General features: G+C 38.7%; 1 protein-coding gene and 1 long non-coding RNA gene across 4 annotated transcripts in view; one reads left to right on the top strand and one right to left on the bottom strand.

Moving 5' to 3' along the window:
- The first annotated feature begins 607 nt into the window (after positions 1-607).
- The window catches only part of ABCD3 (ATP binding cassette subfamily D member 3), a 91,931-nt gene continuing 73,952 nt past the window's right edge, over positions 608-18,586 (top strand). For 2 of the 3 annotated variants that reach the window (XM_020999359.2, XM_020999363.2), the window contains exon 1: positions 608-827. In XM_020999359.2, coding sequence (XP_020855018.1) covers positions 691-827 — 137 coding nt within the window. In that variant the 5' untranslated portion in view covers positions 608-690. The remainder of the gene's footprint in view (positions 828-18,586) is intronic. The other variant, XM_078155006.1, reaches the window with a different exon arrangement.
- Positions 1,458-18,586, bottom strand: part of LOC144457527 (uncharacterized) — a 53,522-nt gene continuing 36,393 nt past the window's right edge. The window contains exon 3 of the long non-coding RNA XR_013486891.1: positions 1,458-1,565. This is a non-coding gene — a long non-coding RNA (uncharacterized LOC144457527). The remainder of the gene's footprint in view (positions 1,566-18,586) is intronic.

The following is an 18,586-nucleotide window of genomic DNA, read 5'->3' as shown; positions in this document are numbered from 1 at the left end:
TGTTAAAAACAACAGCCTCTCTCGGAAGCTGCTGGGACAAAGAAGGCATGTTCTATCTTCGAAGTCTTAGGTGCTTCTTGGAGGAGGGCCAGGGAAAGCAACGAGGTACTGTGGTTACCTTTGCATGCACGCGGGGAACCCAGTCTCCTCCGCACGCAAATTTGTAGAGGGATTCTTACGAGACCACAAGGATGACCAGCGTCCTTTTAGCCTTTTTCTTGCGGTGTGTGGGACCGTACCTGGGGCTGGTACGGGGAGGAGGGGTCAGAATGAGTAGGTAAGGTACACTCCGCCTGTGCATGCTTTTCCAGTTCTCAAGAATGCCTGGGGAGTTGGAAGGGAGTGTCGGGAAGGTAGGGAGAGAGAGTGGGAGGACTTTCCGGGCGGAAGGGTTCAAACTCAGCCCGCCACCTTCACCAAGCAAGGGAGAGAGGTGGTCGCAAGGAGGGCGGGGCGACGGCTTCCTAAGAAGCGAGCACAGATGAAGGCGTGGCCAAGGCGGGCGCGGGGCGTGGCCGCGCGCAAGGCAAGGCGAGGGGCGGGCCCGCGCGGGGCACTGCCCACCTCCCTTCTCCTCCCTCCCCTCCCTCCCCCCAGCTCTACCCAGGCTTCCCAGCCTGCCCCGCGCTTCCCAGGCTCGGGCAGTCGCTGCAGCGGGCGCGCGTCCCCGTCCCCGGCTCGTTCCGTGCTATGGCGGCCTACAGCAAATACCTGACGGCGCGGAACTCTTCGCTGGCTGGGGCCGCCTTCCTAGTCCTCTGTCTGCTCCATAAGCGGCGTCGCGCCGCCGCCGCCGCCGCCTCCCGTGCTGGAGGCCCGCAGCACGGGTAAGCGGGTCCCGCCGCCCCCTCCTCCTCGGGCGCACCCCCGCGCCTCGAGCACCGCTCCAGGGTCCTGTCGGGGCCCCCTTTACCGGGGCCAGCATGAACCCGCTCGGCCTGTCCCCGCACCCCACTGATCTCTGGGCAGGGGTGTCCTCTCTGGCGCGAGCCCTTGACCTCCCCCCACCCTGTGCTCCTCCCCTTCCCCCGGTGCGCGAGTGCCCGCGTCCCCCTCCCTGTCCGCGCTCGCGGCCCATTCCCCTGCCCCAACTTTCCAGGGTGTCTTCGGATTCCTCTTCCTGTCCCCCGCGCGGGTGGGTGCAGGACCTGGCGCGGTTGGGGGTCCCGCCTGTGAGCTCCCTCTGTCCGTGCCCGTGACTGCCCCTGAGCCCAGGATAATCAGGGGTCTGCCCAAAACCATCAAGGAGGAGGGGGAGTCTTAAAACTCGGTTAGATCCACTTGGCAAAGGCTTGTAGGAAAGTGATTTGCGGACTTGGCCGGTGACTTGTCATCGAGACCGGCCAAATGTGTGACCCAAGAAGTTGATTGAACTGGCTGTCGCCTTCCTGAGGTATCTTACAGCTTCCTCGCGCTCCGCGGGTGAAAGGTGAAATCTCCTCCTCTCTAGGTGCAAGTCCACGCCGTTTGCCCTCAGCTTCAGAAGGATTTCGCTGGGGAGATTTAGCTTCTATTTTTAGGATTAGGGAAACTGGAGGAGAGGGATTCGGGGGTCATCGTGCATCCTGAAGGAGAGCAGTGGGAAGGAGGATGTTAGGACGACTGAGTTTTTTTTTTTATCTTAGGTAACTGGGTTTTTGTTGAAGTTACAGTCCAATGCCCTGTGCCTTCATCTTCATATTCTGTTTTTTTCAGTCACTATTTAATTAAAATTGCCGCCCCAAAAATCTGGGGTAAGAGGAAATTAAGTTTTATTCAATTGGAAGAAGTATGGCTAAAACTAGAGACCGTATTACCTGTTCAGTTTTATGCTGTTAACTGTAATTTCCAATAGGAAATAGTTCTGAATTGCCCAAAAGACTTAGTTTAGTAGGAAATTTTTACATTAAAATGAGCATATCTGAGGGGGGAAAACGTGACAACTCTTTTGTTAGGCACCATAGTTTTTTAGATAAAACAATTCCCAACCTTTTAAAATTTATTTGATTCTATTCCTCACCTAGAAAGTTATCCATTAAAAATGCAAAAATAAAAATATAACGTGACTTTCTATTAATATTCTCTCAGAGAGTAGTAGTGCTTAAATGAATAATAAATGCATTAGTGTTTAAAGAGTGGATAACAGAACTAGATAGGCCTCGATGAAAATTTTAGATATTTGATTGGAAAACAATTTAATACTAGCAGTAGAGTAATATATCATTTTTGTTAAAATCATACAAAAATGAAAATCCTTTTATTAGAAATTATGCAAAGTATTTTGAAATTAAATTGTACTCTGGTGATATATTTGAATAAGAAATCATTGTTTCATGATCTATTGAATGGAAATAAAGAGGAGATTTGTAGGTCATAGATTAAATTAGGAATTAAAATAAAACCAAACCATAAAACAAATGGTTATCCCTCAAAATATTTATAGACTTGATAAGGATTTTAAAGTGTTATTTTTGGGGAGGAGATGAAATGGTCAAATCAGCTTTATAAGGATGGTACAGGACCTGTGATTTCACTTGTAGAAATAACTCTTGAATGAGGAAATTCCCTCTACCAGTTTACCTTCTTTACCTTATTTTACCGTGTTTACCTTCTCTGCAGCTTAGGGTTGCCCCAGAGCACTGAGAGGTTAGAATCAGAGACAGGATTTGAATGCACATCTTCTTGTTCTGCTGTCTGCCATGCCAGGAGGCCTTTGTAAAGCTTTATAGGTGTACTGTGGTCTAAGTCATTTTAATTACCTTTCTGTAACCAGCTAAGATAAATGAATCTTTTGTGTTAGAGCTTTTGAAAACTGCCTATTTAATAGGTGGAGTACTTATATTTAACTGTCCTTATGAATCTCTTTGGGAATGGCTAATTAGATATATGTAAAGATGAATCAAAAAAGGCCAATAGTTATGCCTTTCCTCATTCTGTGAAGTTCAACATGTTGGACACCAGAAGCCTCTTAGAGTTGAGCCTCTTGTAAAGTAAGGTGAGAACAATTTTTTGTTAGAAAATGGGCTGACTGGAAGTTGGCACCCTTATAGAGTCTTTTCTATTAACCTTAAGCTCTAAGGGAAAGTACCTTGTCTTATATAAAGTTGTGTTTCCTTTAGTACCCACTTAGCCCTTAGTATACCCTAAGTGCTTAAGTACTTTTTTTTTCATTTATTCAAAAAGAATTTCTTTTGCTGAAAACAAAGCATCATATTCAATCCAACAAGTATTTGTGGAGCATTTAACCCATAATTACTTGATAAGAGAGCTACAAAAAGTATGTAAATGATAGGGTAGCTCCTGCCTTTTGGACATTTTCACCTGGATGACCTGTCTGTATCTTAGAGTCAACATGCCTAAAACTGAACTCATTATCTTTTCCCCCAAGCCTTTCCCTCTTCTTAACTTTACTATTACTGTTCTGGGGAACCACCATCATCTCAATCACTCAGCCTCCTACACTACGCGTCATCCTTAACTCCTTACTCTCTTACACCCTTCCTAATCCCTCAATATCTAATCTGTTACCAAAGTCTGTCAGTTTTATCTTCATAACATCTCTTGTATACACACTTCTTTTTTCTGAAACAGCTACCCTGCCTTGCTTTGTATCCTCATGTCTTAGCACAGTAAGTGCACATAACACTTAATAGTTATGATGTCAATAAAACAACCATTTTAAAAATGTAAGGTAATTTATGATTAGGTGACATTAGTAAATATATGTAATAAATATAAATAAATAATAAATGTTAATAGAATTCAGGAGAGATCAATATGAGTGGTCAAGGAAGGCTTCATTAAGGAGGGTAAGACTTGATTGGAGCCTTGAAGAAGGGATAGGATTTTAGATATGATTTTATACGAAAGAAATAAAATATTAAGGGTCATTTATTTCAGTTCTTATTGTGTTTATGAGTTTTGATGAAAGGAAGAAACTTTCTATTCTACTCCCTTACACACCTTTTGGGAGGATTATATAAAATCTACCATAAGGATAGGCAGATTCATGTACCTCAGGTTTGTTGAACCTAATTTGTAGGGGGAAACATTGATAAAGCATGAACAAGTAATCTGTCAGTTATGAATGATCATTATTAAGTAATTATAAGGCAAAATTCTAGTGGGATGGAATTATTAGATATGGGAGTATGTAATCCTAAAATACTTGGATTTCTCCTTTACCTTTATTCCTTCTCTGTTCCCCTCCATCCCCCAACTCCTCAATAAAAATGAGGAAATGTTTTAGAACATCTGAGAATAGCTAATCAAAAGTCAAGCAGTGTGTCTTGCCTTCTGTGATACTTTTCTCTTCTGGTTCTTGTACCTTTCTTACTATATACTTCCATCTTCAGCCTGTATATGTTACCCAAAGCTCAGTACTTGGCACTCGTATTTATATGTTTTCCATCTTAAAACTCATTTGTAGAGCTTTAGTGTTTTAGAGCTAGAAAGTACTATAGAAATAATTTAGTCCAATCTCCTTGTTTTACACCTGAGGAAACTAAGGTCCAGAAAGAAAAGTTAGATCATTGGCCTAAAACTTTCCTGGCTTCAACTGCATCTTATGAAGAACCTCTAGTCTTTTTGTCTCCTACTATTAGCATGTCCTCGTTTGAGTAAGCTCTCAGGATTACTTTAATTTCATGACAGCACGGCATAATGGAAAGCACAGACTCAGGAATCACCAGACTGAAGCTTTGGTTTAGACTTTGTCAACTTGTAGTGTGAACCATAGGCAAATCATTTCACTTCTCTGGACTGCAGTTTCACTGTCTTTTAAAATGAAGGGATTGGATAAGGCAGGTTCCTTTTGGTTGTAAGTCTTGAGTGTAACTCTATAAGCACATCATCTTTTCCCTGGAAATTTGTTTAATCTAACAGATTGTATACAGCATTTGAACAACTTTTCTTCCCAGGAGTCATCTTTGACTTTGCCCACTTTCCCCATGTCTAAATCTGTATGTTTTGTTAACTATTACAATATTTATCATTCATCTTTTCCTCATTATTTCCACTGTCATCACCTTCTAAACCCTTGCATTATAATTTATTACTAGATTACTGTAGTAGCTTTCTGCCAGACTTTTTCTCCTACTCTATTCAGGCACATGTTTACTGAGGGCTTAGTATTTGCAGGGCATTATAAGTGTCCTAGGGCAGCTATCTGCCTTCAGGGGCTTATGGTATAGTTGGAGATTTCACTTCATACCCAGCAAATTAGCAAAGATAGGAACAGTCAGTGATGGTGGAGGCAGGACTAAAGAAAGACAGGTACATTTCTACACTATTGGTAGAGCTATAAATTAGTCTAACCGTTTCTGGCAAGCAATTTGAAATACATGCTAAAAAGTGACTAAACTACTCCTATTCTTTGACCCAGAGATCCCACTGCTAGACATATGCCGCAAGGCTTGGTCAGAGATGGAAAGAAAGGTCCCGTATGACCAAAATAAGTAATTTTTGTGGTAGCAAAGAACTAGAAATACAGTAAATGCTCATCAGAATGGCTAAATAAATTGGTACATGAACATAGTGCTGTAAAATGGTGCTGTAAAATGATGGATCACAAACATACAGAATTAGAGTTGGAAGGAATCTCAGTGGCATCTAGTTCAACCCATACATGAAAGGAATCGCCACTGTTACATAATTGATAGTTGGTCATCCAGCTTCTGCTTTAACACCTCTAAGAGGGGGAATGTGAACATGAAGAATTCAGAGGAGTAGATGAAGGAAGTATAAATTGATCTAGATTGAAGAAACAAAACCAAGAAAAACAGTATATACAATGACTACAACAGTGTAAGTGGAAAGAACAAAATGATTGAAACTGAATGTAATTTTAATGTAATTGTAATTATAATTTGTAATTATAATTTTTTTGTAACCCATATTTGTAGTTATAATGATGAAGCATGGTTCCAGAGAATAGGTGAGAAAATATACTTCCCTCCCTTTTCAGAGTTGAGGGACTATGGGTGTGGAGCATCACATCTGCTTTCATATACAGTTCATGTGTTGGTTAGTTTTGCCAAACTTTTTTTTCTCGTTCTTTTTCATTCTTTGCTTGCTGGGAGCTTCAGAAATGAAGTTGATACGGTTAAAAACAAAAGATCAATAAATATTAAATAGTTTAAAAATATAGTTGAGGAAACAAGACAGACATGGAAAAATGAAATGAGGTAAGGAGAGGTTAATGCTATATATTTGGAGAGTGCTTCATATATGGTATTTTAAAGACCCATTGCAGTCTGGTGAAGTAAATAATAACAACAGTTTGTAGGGAGCCATAGCACTTAGAGCTGGAAAGGATTTTATGTTGTTTAAAATATTTAACATTTTACCTGTCTTAACAAGCACCAGAAAAAACCTCCAAGACCCCAAAGCAAAAAAGGACATTTCCATATACAAAGTAAAACAGAAAAAGAGGATCACACGTGAAATTGCAAATCTCTACTGTATGCCCCGTGCTTCTCCTATGGAAAGGACTTTAGAGAACAGTGAAGAAACTGAGGTTGTGACTTAACCTAGGGCCACACTGTAAATGACTGTTAAAGGCAGAATTTGAATTCACATCCCTTCTTACTCCAAGTCCGTCCATTGCCTTTTCCATTGTAGGCCATTGCCTTTAATAAGGACTTTGCTCATAACCATACTATGAAGATTATTAATCTCATTTGACAGGTGAAAAACCTGAGCTGAGAGAGGCAAAGTAATTTCAATCATTATTCCCAAGTCCTAGGAATACAAAAGGAAAAATGGAATAGTCTCTGCCCTGTAGGAGTTTTGTGGGGAGACAACTATACAAGGTAATTAAACTAGGAAAAGTAGGTTGGAGTCAGGTCTCCAAAGGCTTTAAATTGGCAAACAAGGGAGATTAAATATTTGATCCTGGAGGCAAAAGGGAGTCAGTGAAGTTTATTTTGCAGGGGAGCAATATGGTCTCTTTTATGCTTCAGTGTGTTGGACGCATCAAATTTTGGTCATTGAATCTGATATTTTTGACAAATTCATAGGCTTAGAGTTGGGAAGGACCTTAGAGGCCATCTAATCTATTTCTCTGATTTTCATTTTGTCACAAGGGAGATTTCAGTCTGAATGGGGAAGGGAGGTATTTAAAATTATTGTGGTATAAAGGCAAAAGTCATTAATAAAATATTCTTTGAAATTACATCGATTACTTTAGTTTTTACATCACCTTCATTTCTAAATGTATCTTTCCTCCTTCCCTTCCCCAAGATCCAGCTCTTATAACAAAGAATAAGAAAGAACGAGTAAATAAAAAGACTGTTCAGTGCTAACTAATACGTTGCTACAGTAGAAAGAACATTGGCTCTGAAGGCAAGATGTGGGTTCAAATTCTAGCTCTGACGTTTACCACCTCTATGATTGTGTGGAGGAGGTAGCTAGGTGGCTCTGTAGATAGAGTAATAGCAACATGTCCATTCAATCAAATGGACAAGTGAGTAAATCTCGGATCTGTTTCCTTTCCTCAAATGAAAAAGTTGGACCTACATAGTCTCTGAGGTCCCTTTCAGTTCTAGAGCTATGAACCAATGACATCAGCTGAATCTTGACACACTCGTAGTTCATCACTTTTTCCATCAGCTGCTCTGCTTGGTTTCTGTCCCAGGAATATCATGCCCTCTCTGCAAGATAAGCTGATCACTTGAAATCTCAGATTGATCCAACTTTGATACTGAACACCCCTTCAACACTCTTAGTTGCCTCTCCCCTCTGATGGGAGGGTAGGAGAGCAGAGCAATAAACTCCTGAAACACTTTCTTTTGTAGAGGTCTCAGAACTTTACAGTTAATTTCATTTCCATCAGCTGCTTGGCTTGGTTTTGACTCCATGAACATCATATATTTCCCTGCACTGGGTACTCTTTCTCACTTCCTTACTACCTAGTCACTCAAATAATCTTTGCATTCTGGATTATCAAAAAGAAATGATGTAGAGAGGCAGATTTTTGGATAAATGCAACGATAAATTTTCTAACCACTATAACTGTTACCTTTGGTTGTTAATATCTCAAAGTGGTGGGCTACCCAAGGATATGGTGGGCTTCTCTTTACTGGAGGTCTTAAAGCAGAGTTTGGGTGATGACTTGTTGCTTTTGTAGAATGAATGCAAAGATGCTTATTCAGGTAGGAATTGAACTAGATAGCTTCTGAGGTCCTTTCCAACTCAATCTGAGTAATTGAGAGTTTAAAAGTACATCAATAATTCAGGGACCTATTATTTTGTAACTGGGGGGGTTTGCCTCTAGTAAATAACTGAGCTGAATTTTGAACTGCAGATCCTTTGACTCTCATTTAATGAACTTTCTACTGTATGTTGTTGAATAGATGAAGAGACTGAAGCTGAAAGGCCCATTGCTAGAAAGTAGTAGAATAGGGAGGAGAGCTCAGGACTTTGAACTCCCAGAATTCTCTTCCCATGCCCTCACATTAAGACAACACACTTTGTCAGAGATTATATTTTTAGAATTATAAATAGTCTAGGCAGCATAGGAATTAAAATGTCATTTTGAATGAAGACAACACTAGATGTGTCATAAAATATAAAATATACATGTAAGAACCTTGGAGAAAAGAGAAAGAACAGAATGGCTTGAGTTAATATTTGGGATTTAGGGAATAAGATTCCTTTATACATAGAGAGAGGAAAGAAACAGACTGCAAGTATTGGAGCCAGGCACATGTTTGCTAGGACAGGGCCCATTCCAGGTCCTGGAAGAAGCATCTAGGGAAGAGACAGGTTCTTCTGGCTCCAGCACTTCTAGGAGATAGGTCTCTAGTAGCTATTTGTCATCAGGTGAGAATCCAGTGTATCCATATTTCTGACAGGAAATAGAACCCCCTTTTTGCAGATAATAAATGACTGAAATATTGATACTTGTTGCTTCAGTTAACTTACATGCTATACAACATACCCTTTAATAACATTTATAGCACTAATCACAATTTTGCTTTCTTTTGATAAAATAAATTTTGGGTAATGAATTTGATAAACTCAAATCAAGTTGCTTCTCCCTTTGATTTTATAACATTCCAGGGTACCTCCTATTATCTAGGGAGAATTGTATAGGGACTGGATCTGAAAGGTTAAATTACTTGTTATATAGTCAGATCAGTAGAGAATTAATATTGTCAATTTACCCTTTTCACAAATATTTGAGTAACTCTTAGTTATGTGTGTTGAATGTTTTGGTGTTACAACCCTTAACTTTTTTCAGTCTAGAGCTTACAGCTAGAACATCCATGGCAGTACACTTGTACTTCACTTTATTTGGGAGACATGAGATATATAAATGTGAGTTACTAAGTTTTAGAAATTATTTTGCTCAGAACAACCTTGTGAGGTAAGAATTACAAGTATTTTACAGATGAGGAAACTGAGGTGTGGGAAGGTTAAATTACTTGTCTGTAGTCACATAGTTTGAAAGTGTCTGAATCAGGTCTTCTGGCTTCAGGCATCTTGTTTTCTCTGTTTTCCACTGTAGCTCAGATAAGTTCCCAAGTTGTAAATTAGAAGGGGGAGATAAGATATGTGTGCAGATAACTATGATACTCTGATAAGTGTAATAGGAGAGATACAGGTATGCTGTTTTAGTTGAAAATGAAGAAATCACTTATGACTTTAGGAAATATTTCATGGAGCAAGTGGCATTTGAACTGAATTTTAAAAGAAGAATTAATGGTTGGAACTAGAGTAGGTTATTATGTAGATAGAGGAGAGAACCCCTCTCCAAGAAAGCTAGAATTTATCTCTCATTCCTCTGATTTCTCCTAGCACTTTGAACCCCTTTTCTGTAATCAATTAAACAAGATTAAATTTTGTTTCAGGTAAAAGATTGGAGGTCATAATTTTCCAGCCTAATCTCTTCCTCCTGTTCAATTCTGGGCCCAATTCATTGTCCATCTGCAGTGTCTAAGATGTGTACATTAATGGAACAGTTCTATAATCTGAAAAATAGGCATTTTTTTATCTAGTTGGTTTTTCCTATGTGGTTAGTTTTGAGCCAAAGTCTTCTAAGTGGTTTTTAAATCAGTGTTGATCAGCTTGATGAAGTCAACACAATGTCATCTTCTCTGTTTGGCATTCAAAGCCCTTTATAACCTTGCCCCCTCCTACCTTTCCAGTCTTCTTACTCCCCAACAAGTACTCTTTGATCCATTGACACTAGCCTTCTGGCTGTTCCAAGAACAAAATACTCCCTCTTTGGGCTGGGGACATTTTTTTTTGCCTGTCCCCCAACCCTGGAATGCTTCCCTCTTCCTCACCAACTAGTGACTTCTCTGGCTTCCTTTAAGTCCCAACTAAAATCCCACCTCTTTATTCCAATGCTTTCTTCTTTTAATTATTTACTATTTATCCTATATATAGCTTGCTTTGTATATATTTCTTTGCATATTATCTTCTCTCATTAGATTACAAGCTCCTTGAAGGCAAGGACTATCTTTTACATCTTATTGTATCCCAATGCTTCGCACAGTGCTTGGTACATACTAGGTGCTTGATAAATGTTTACTGATTGATTGTCAAATGGGTTGTATGTGGAGGATTAAGGTGAGGGAAGAATTAAGGGAAACAAACAAGGTTGAAAATCTGGGTGACTAAAAGATTGGGAGGTGCGCTCATCAGAAATAGGGAAGGTTGGATGAGAAATGGGTTTAGGATGAAGAAGATAAGGTTGTTTTTGGTCATGTTGAATTTTACATGTCCATGGAACAGTTAGGTGGATATGTCCCAAAATTACTTAGTGATTTAGGACTTGAGTTTAAAACAGTGATTCTTGTTGGTTATATAGGTTTGGGAGTCATCAGTAGAGAGCAGTGATAGTTGAACTCATGGGAGCTGATTAGTTCACCAAAGAAGAGAGCATGGAGAGAAGACTTTCGGGGGTGGGGGTGGAAGGGGAGGGAGTATAATTTACATGATGATCCAGTAAAGGCAGTTGAAAAGGAGCAGTCATCTAAGTTGGAGGGGAAATGGCAGAATCGCAGAAGCTAAGAGAGCAGAGAGTATCTGAGCGAATAGTTATTAGTGTCAAAAGAGGCAGAGAGGTCAAGTAGAATGAGAACTAAGAGAAGGCCATTGGACTTAGCAGTTAAGAGATCATTGGTAGCTTTATACTAGTTCATTCATGTGATTTGGTCGGAAGCCAGATTGTGCAGCTTTGAAAAGTGACTGGGAGGTTAGGAAATTGAAGTTTGGTTATAAAAGGAAGAGATGGGATGATAGCTTTGAAGAAATGTCTCTTCTGATTTTTTTTTTACAGATCCAGTATCAGAGATCTGTATGATAAGAAAAGGTGGATATTTTGTGGTGAGAGTGAAGGATAACTGATGGACAGCCTGTACACTTCATTGGTATTCATATAGTGTTAAGAAAAATAGAGGAAGGCCCCAAGTACATTGATTTAACTGTCTTTGGAGGATTTATGGAAAGGCATGAACAAGAGTCATAAGATGAGAAGGCACAGATAGGTGATGATCTGTCTCATTGTAGAGAGTACCGGAATCAATGAGATCACAGTTCACTAAAATGCCATGTTATTTGACTAGGTTAATTTGGAGCTGTAATTACATTAGGTGCCTTCTCTTGGATCTTTCCTTCTATTTCACTGGTGAATTTTCACCATTGCTTTAGTTTGTCAGCCTTACTGCACATAGACTGCTGGACTCACAGATTAGTCACTGCTCATTTCCTATTGCTAACCCAGACAAATTCATCTTTTTTGGATGTTCAGTGCTTGCTATATCCTTTCCAACTTTCTTCTTCATAACAAAAGTATAAGGCTCTTGAGTGTTGTTGCATGCCTTTGAACTATTTCCTTAATCCTGAATCACATTTCCAATTATATTTTTGGCCGTCCTCTCTTGGACCTGGTTTTATACTTAAGAACCTGAGTACCAAGGGATATGTATATAAATGTCATTAAAAAAAAACCTTTCTTTTAGCATTATGGCTGACACATAGTAGGTGCTTAATAAGTGTTTGTTGAATTGAGTTAGTGACCTTTGTATTTTCCTTTGTTTTATTGACACCTTGTATTAAAATTTTTACAGTGATCATTTATGAATGGGGCCACAAGAATAACTACTTAGCATTTGTACTGCCAGAATTCCATATATCTTAGTCATGAATGAATAAATAAAGTATGTATTGAACACTTACTATGTGTAAGGCATTATGCTAAGTGTTGGGGATTCACACAGGAAAGTAAAGTAGTCCCTCTGAAAGGCTACATTCTAATGGGGAAGACAACACACATGAAAGTTTTCAGTAGCATGTCAGTTGGAAAAGACCTATGGTCCTTGGGCTTCAGTGTTAAAACAGATGTTAGTGTCTCTTCTTTAATGTCATTATTAGCATTATTTAAATATTATTCTTAAATATTCTTAATATGAACATCACTAAAATTATTCCTGGGGCTCTTGGGTTCAGGATCCTGGGCTGTCTCTATTAGGGTCTGAGGAGAGTTGGTGGTCAAGGTGGTAGTGGTGGTTCGACTTGTCTGGCACATTCTTCCTTTTTTCTCTCTTTCAGGGTGCCTTGCTGCTTCAGCTAGCCGGAGTGGGAACCTGCGGCCTCAGGGTCACATGTGGCCTCTAAGTCCTTGGGTGTGGCATTTTGACTGAGTCCAAATTTTATAGAACAAATCCTTTTATTAAGGGGATTTGTTCTGTGAAGTTTGGATTCAGTCAAAGGACCACACTTGAGGACCTAGAGGGCCACATGTGGCCTCGGCTGCAGATTCCCCACCTCTGAGCTAGGCTGACTTGCCTACCCTTGTTTGTGTCAGTTGGTTGCCATCTTAATTCATCTTTATGACTCCCAGTTTTCAGATACTAGTTTAGAACTAAGAGAAGTGCCTGTTTGTAATGAGTTGCAGCTTTCCTCGTCTTTAATATTGCTCTGAAAATTGTTTATATCTATATGATTTAGTCTTCCTCTGTTTAATTTCTAACCCATTGTTTAGCCTTATAAATAAGTTGAAAGTATATGATCTAGTAACTAAAAAAAAGTTACAGCTCTAAAAGTTTCCAAATATTTATATTGTCAGAAAGTTTCATATACTTGAAATATTTTGGGTTGGAATTTGGTGTGACATTCTAACTATCAATTTTGCCTTTTTTTTTTCTCATTCTACCAATCTGGAGTAGAAAATCATCTCTCCTTTTGAAACAGTAACTGCTGTTGGCACAGCAAACTTTTGTCCATGCCAGGGCAGACAAAGAATTAAATTAAAGGATCAGGTGTCTGCTTACCACTGACTACAGGGAAATCATGTCCTTCACTTCCCTCAGTTGTTAGCATAGTTCTATATTTGGTAAATATTCAGCATAAATACTTGTTGATTGAATGAAGAGCCTATCATGGCTTCTTCACTAGTAACCGACTACTGACTACAAACTGAATTATCATTATTTAAAGCAAGAATTAATATAGAATTTTGTGTTAAATTAAATTCACAGAAGATTGAGGTATCATAGATTAGAGCTGGAAGGTACCTTAGACTTCATTTACTCTAACTTCTCATTTTACAAATGAGGAAACTCAAAGAAGCAACCTTTGCTGGGTCTCACTGGTAGTTAGTGGCAGATCTGAGATTTGAACCCTGGTGCTGTCGTTCTACATCCATAAATCTTTCTACTGTATCTTGTTAAAAGAAGCTTATGTGGTTGAGATAATGTCAGGAGTAAGAGTTTTTCATTAGCACAAAAAGTTTAAGGTAGGGATGGAGTTCCTGATACACAAAGTATTTTCCATCTCAAAGTATTAGATGTTGAAAGGTAAGAAATTTGCCTACTTAGGTAGTTAACTGTAAAAAGGATGCATAATTTGAGAGAGAAAAGTTTTGAACAAATTATGAATAGGAGTCAGGTTTCTTTGAAGATTCTGATGAGTGATAAATTGCAAAGAATTGATAGAGAAGCCAGACAAATGTATGCATGTCTAAGGAATCATGGCTGCTGATGGAGATGATATTTTAGATAAAAACAAAACATTACAGTTCTGATGGTTCACCTCATTCTATGAATATTGGCAAAAAAAAAAAGATGTGAACAATAATAGCTGGAGTGGTTGTGGGAAGACAGTTGCATTGTTGATAGAACTGCAGTGGTCCCATAATATATGATTTCATTTTGGAGTTATGCAAGAAGAGTGACTAAACTGGCAATACTTTTTGGCTTGGCAATCAGTCAGTAACAATTTATTAAACTTCTGTTATTCAGACCCAGCAATCCCACTGTTAGGCATATAACCTTAAGGAAGTAAAAAAAAAATGGAAGTCAAAAGTCTAAAAATAATAGCTAATATTTATATAGTGATTTAAGGTTTGCAAATTGCTTTACGTATCATCTAATTTAATCCTCTTGACAACTCAGTGACATAGGTCTGTTGGGGCAGGTCTAACGCCAGCACCTTTTTAGTTCAGATTTCACTTGGATGCGATGAGGAACTTGTAAGCCATTGAATAGTTAAATGGTTTACTTTGTCCTAACACAGCGAGCATATGCAACAAAGATAAAGTGGCACTTAGCATCTGTAGACAAAGGCTCATTATGGGTCTGGTCAAGTCAGCAGGGCAGAGTATAGTGAATTTAGTGGTCTTCAGGCCTTTTTAATGCCCTTAGATGACCAGAAGGAGTGGGTCAAGGGGATAATCAGGTCCCAGAGATAGCTTTACTTCCTTTTTAAGCCAGAAAAACAAGTAACCCTAGTTCTGTCACAAAGTGCTATTCTCATTTTGCACGTAAGGACAGTGAATGGTTAAGTGGCTTGCCCAGGGTCTATATGAATAGTACTAATGACTGGGCTAGTAAATTTCTTAATTCACACTCATTTTTTCTTGCTACCTTCAACATATATCAAAATAGTCATAGCAGTTCTTTGTGATAGCAGAGTACTGTTAACTAAATGGGTGCCTGTTGAGGAATTACTGAAAAAACTGTGGCATATGAATTCATATGAATGAATTTATTTCTGAGAAAATACTATGAGAATTTAGGGAAATGTGGAAAGATTTTTATGAACTGATGCAGAGGAGAATGAACAAAACTGAGAAGGTATGTACAAGGAATATAACAGTGTAAGTTAAAAAATCACCAAAAAGATTGAATTTTTGAGTGATGGGAAAAACAAAAGAAAACAGTGAAGCTCTGGAAAAGAAATATATCTCCTTCCTCGCAGTAAAGAGGTAGGGTGCTGTTAGGATAGAATGATACATTGTTAGACAAGATTTCTATATCAGATATGTTGTCCTTAATTGCTTCCCTTTGACACAGTTTTTAGTGTAGGGATGGGTTGGGGGGGTGGAGGAAGGTTACTATGAAGCAAAGGCAAGGGTATCAATAAAATGTATTAAAAAACCAAAACAACCAAACTACCAAGTATCAAAGTTTGCAGTGGAAAACAACATCTTTGAAACCTAGAGCAGGTGGCATAGTACAGTGGCATTTCTGGCTGTAGCACTTACTAATTGGGTGACTTTATACTTCTTTGACTCAATTTCCTTATCCTATAAATTGTGTATAATGCTTCTTAGATTACTAACTGCTAGGTTCCCCCCTCCCCAAAGTGCTTTGTAAACTGTAAAAGGCTGTGTAAATGTGAGCTATTATGACTGAAAATCACATGTGAATACAGTGTTGCTTTGTTTCTTTGACCTTGGAATTTTCTGAGGGGCAATCAAGTTAATTATGTATCTGTTCTGAGGTATTTGAGAAAATCTAATTTAAAAGCTGTGAATTGTGGTTCAGTGATTGCTTTCTTCATTGTTGATACTGCTTTGGGTCACAGATCTACTTTTTATGAAAACTTTTCTTTTTTAAACCAGAAAACATATCACTGAGTTTAGTTACTCATCCTATTCATCAAATTTGACTCCAAATTACTTTGGCTGTTCCAAAAACCAAATGTTCCTCCACAGGATGACAATTTGCAAAGGACTTGACTACCTTAAATGGTATAACTGACTATTAAATTATTTTTGGATGTATAATTTTAAGGGTTCAGAGTCTGTCCTGAACACAGATTCTTGTATGGGTGATACTTTAGTGTTTCAGACTAGGTTGTGGCACTTAATGGTTTATAAACTCTCAATTCAGCAAGCATTTATTAAGTGCCTACGATGTGCCAGGCATTGTGTTAGGTGCTTGGAGTACAGAGGACAGTCCCTGCTTGACCTCAAGAATACTTTCCTAGGTGGAGATGAGCAAGCTGTATACAGATAATTATATACAAATAGAATTTCGTTGAGTCAGCATAACACTAAGAATTGAAGAGGGCTGTGGAATTGATGAGGTCTAGAGGTTTAGGGGTGCTGGGACCCTGAGATCATGACCCCCAGGTCCTGCCCAAAAGAATTCAACCCAAGCTTTCTTTCAGCCAAAGACAAGGTTTATTAAAGATATGCCATATTAGCCAGACTCTTGAGGAATCGAGAATCTGTGAGGTATTGGCTAGATTCTAAAAATCTGAGGAGTGGCTAGATTTTAAGAATCTGAGGCTCTTAATGGAGACAAGTTGGACCTTATATACAGAAAGACTATGGGAGGGATCTAGGAGTGGCCAAGTAGTCTGAGGTAATAGAACTCCAGGGGTGGCCAAGGGAGAATGGAGCCTAGAAAGGATTAAGGGTGGGAAATGGCTGGAGTAGCGGGGGGGAGTGGCCACGGGGAGATAAAATAGTGGAGGGCCAGGCTAGGTTTAGAGTAACAGATTGGGCATGGTTACAATGAAAGTTGATGGGATTATAATCTCAGGGGAATGCCAGAGATTAGGCCATGTGAGAAAGTCCAGGGTTTTTCCTTTTTGGGGTTGAGCTCCCATCCTCATCATAGACTATTAGAGGTTTTACATTATCCCACTCTTTTTACTCCGTAATTTCCAAAGCCTCCATTCACTGGGAAGAAATAGGAGTTGTCGTTGTAGACCCTGACACATTGATTTTTGCTATTTGACATGCTGCTGTCATTGTAGCAAATTATCTTGATTTGGCTGAGGGTTACTATGCAAGGTTAGTGAATTTTTTTTTTCTTTTATGTTAAGTTATTTGAAGGTGCTTTAGTAGGAAGCTACAGTGTATTTGGTATAAGGCAATCTGTTATCCTAGTTTTCTCCGTTATTTTGTCAGGGTCCCATGACTTCTTGTATGTAGGAGAGTATAGTGAAGGCTTCAGAATGTATTATCAAAGACTTGGTTGTTGCTGACCTCATTATAGTTATTGTTGCCCAATCAATGTGTTTTCTGTGCCTAAGGTCTCAGGTTGTCGAACAGTCCAGTACACAATTCAGTTTACTTAAAATCTAGAATTTGTTTTTAGAGTATGGTGTTAATTTGTAATCTTTTGATGCTTCTCTGTATTCATCACATTCATTGTTTCTTATAGCACATTACTATTCAGGTATCACAATTTGTTTAGCTATTTCACGATTGATGAACATTTGCTTTGTTTGCAATTCCTTGCTGTCACAAAAAGTGTTGTTATAAATATTTTGGTGTATATGGGGACTTTCTTCTTATGAATGGCTTCCTGGGGTATAAGCCCAAGGAATATAATAAAGTCTCTGGGTCAAATGATATGGATATTTTAGTTACTTTATTTGCATAATTCCAAAGTGCTTTCCAAAATGTTTGTACCAATGCACAGCTCCACCAACAGTACATATATATATATATCATTCCACAACCTCTTCAGCATTGACTATTGGCATTTTTTGTCATCTTTGCCAAATTGCAGATGTGAGGTGAAATCTCAGGGTTATTTTGATATTCATTTCTTTTACTATTAGTGACTTAGAACATTCATGTATTTATGAATACTTTACAATTCTTTTGAGAAACTAGCATTATCTTCTTTTTGGAGTACTTACTTAGTAGCCCTCTTCCTCTTCTATTCTGGGAAATTTTCTGAGTGTCATAAGTAGTAGTAGATATTTTATGGCACTTTGTAAGTTAATCTTTTAAATCTAGTTATAGAAGTTTACCTTTGAAAGAATTAAAGTGGCCTACGTTATTAGGCATATGGAAGGAACTGATTTAGATTTGAATAGCTGTGTTATTTAAGTTAGAGAGCTCTATTTAAAAAGAAACTGCTGCAGTTTTGTAGGTCAAGGAATGAGTATTTATTTCCACCAGTTAGTCAAGTATTCATTAAATATTTATCAGTCATTCCCCAACAAGTATATATTAACTACCTACTATGTGCTGCTATTGTGCTAGGCTGTAGGGGACACAAAGAACAACATGAAATAGACTTTGTCCTCTAAGAGCTTGCATTCCATTGGAAGTTGGGGTGGAGGAAAGAGAACAGTAACATACACAGCTGAGTCAGGAAAAGCATGTAAAAAATAAATGCAGAATAGTTGAGGGACACTACCAATTGGGAGAATCTAGAAAGGGCTTTTGAAGGAGGTGGTAATTGAACTGAGTCTTGAAAAAAACAACAACTGGATTCCAAGTATTGGGAGGCAATGTGGAATGAGTGTTAGATTTGAAAACAAAAAAACTTAAGTTTGAATCCTGGCCTTGCCTTTTATGAATTGTTGTTACTTAATTAGTCTGGACCTCAGTCTCCTCATCTGT

This window comes from Phascolarctos cinereus, unplaced genomic scaffold (assembly GCF_003287225.1).
Source record: "Phascolarctos cinereus isolate Bilbo 61053 unplaced genomic scaffold, phaCin_HiC Scaffold_5;HRSCAF=322, whole genome shotgun sequence".
NCBI lineage: Eukaryota > Metazoa > Chordata > Mammalia > Diprotodontia > Phascolarctidae > Phascolarctos > Phascolarctos cinereus.
This window is presented reverse-complemented; position numbering and strand designations above follow the sequence as displayed.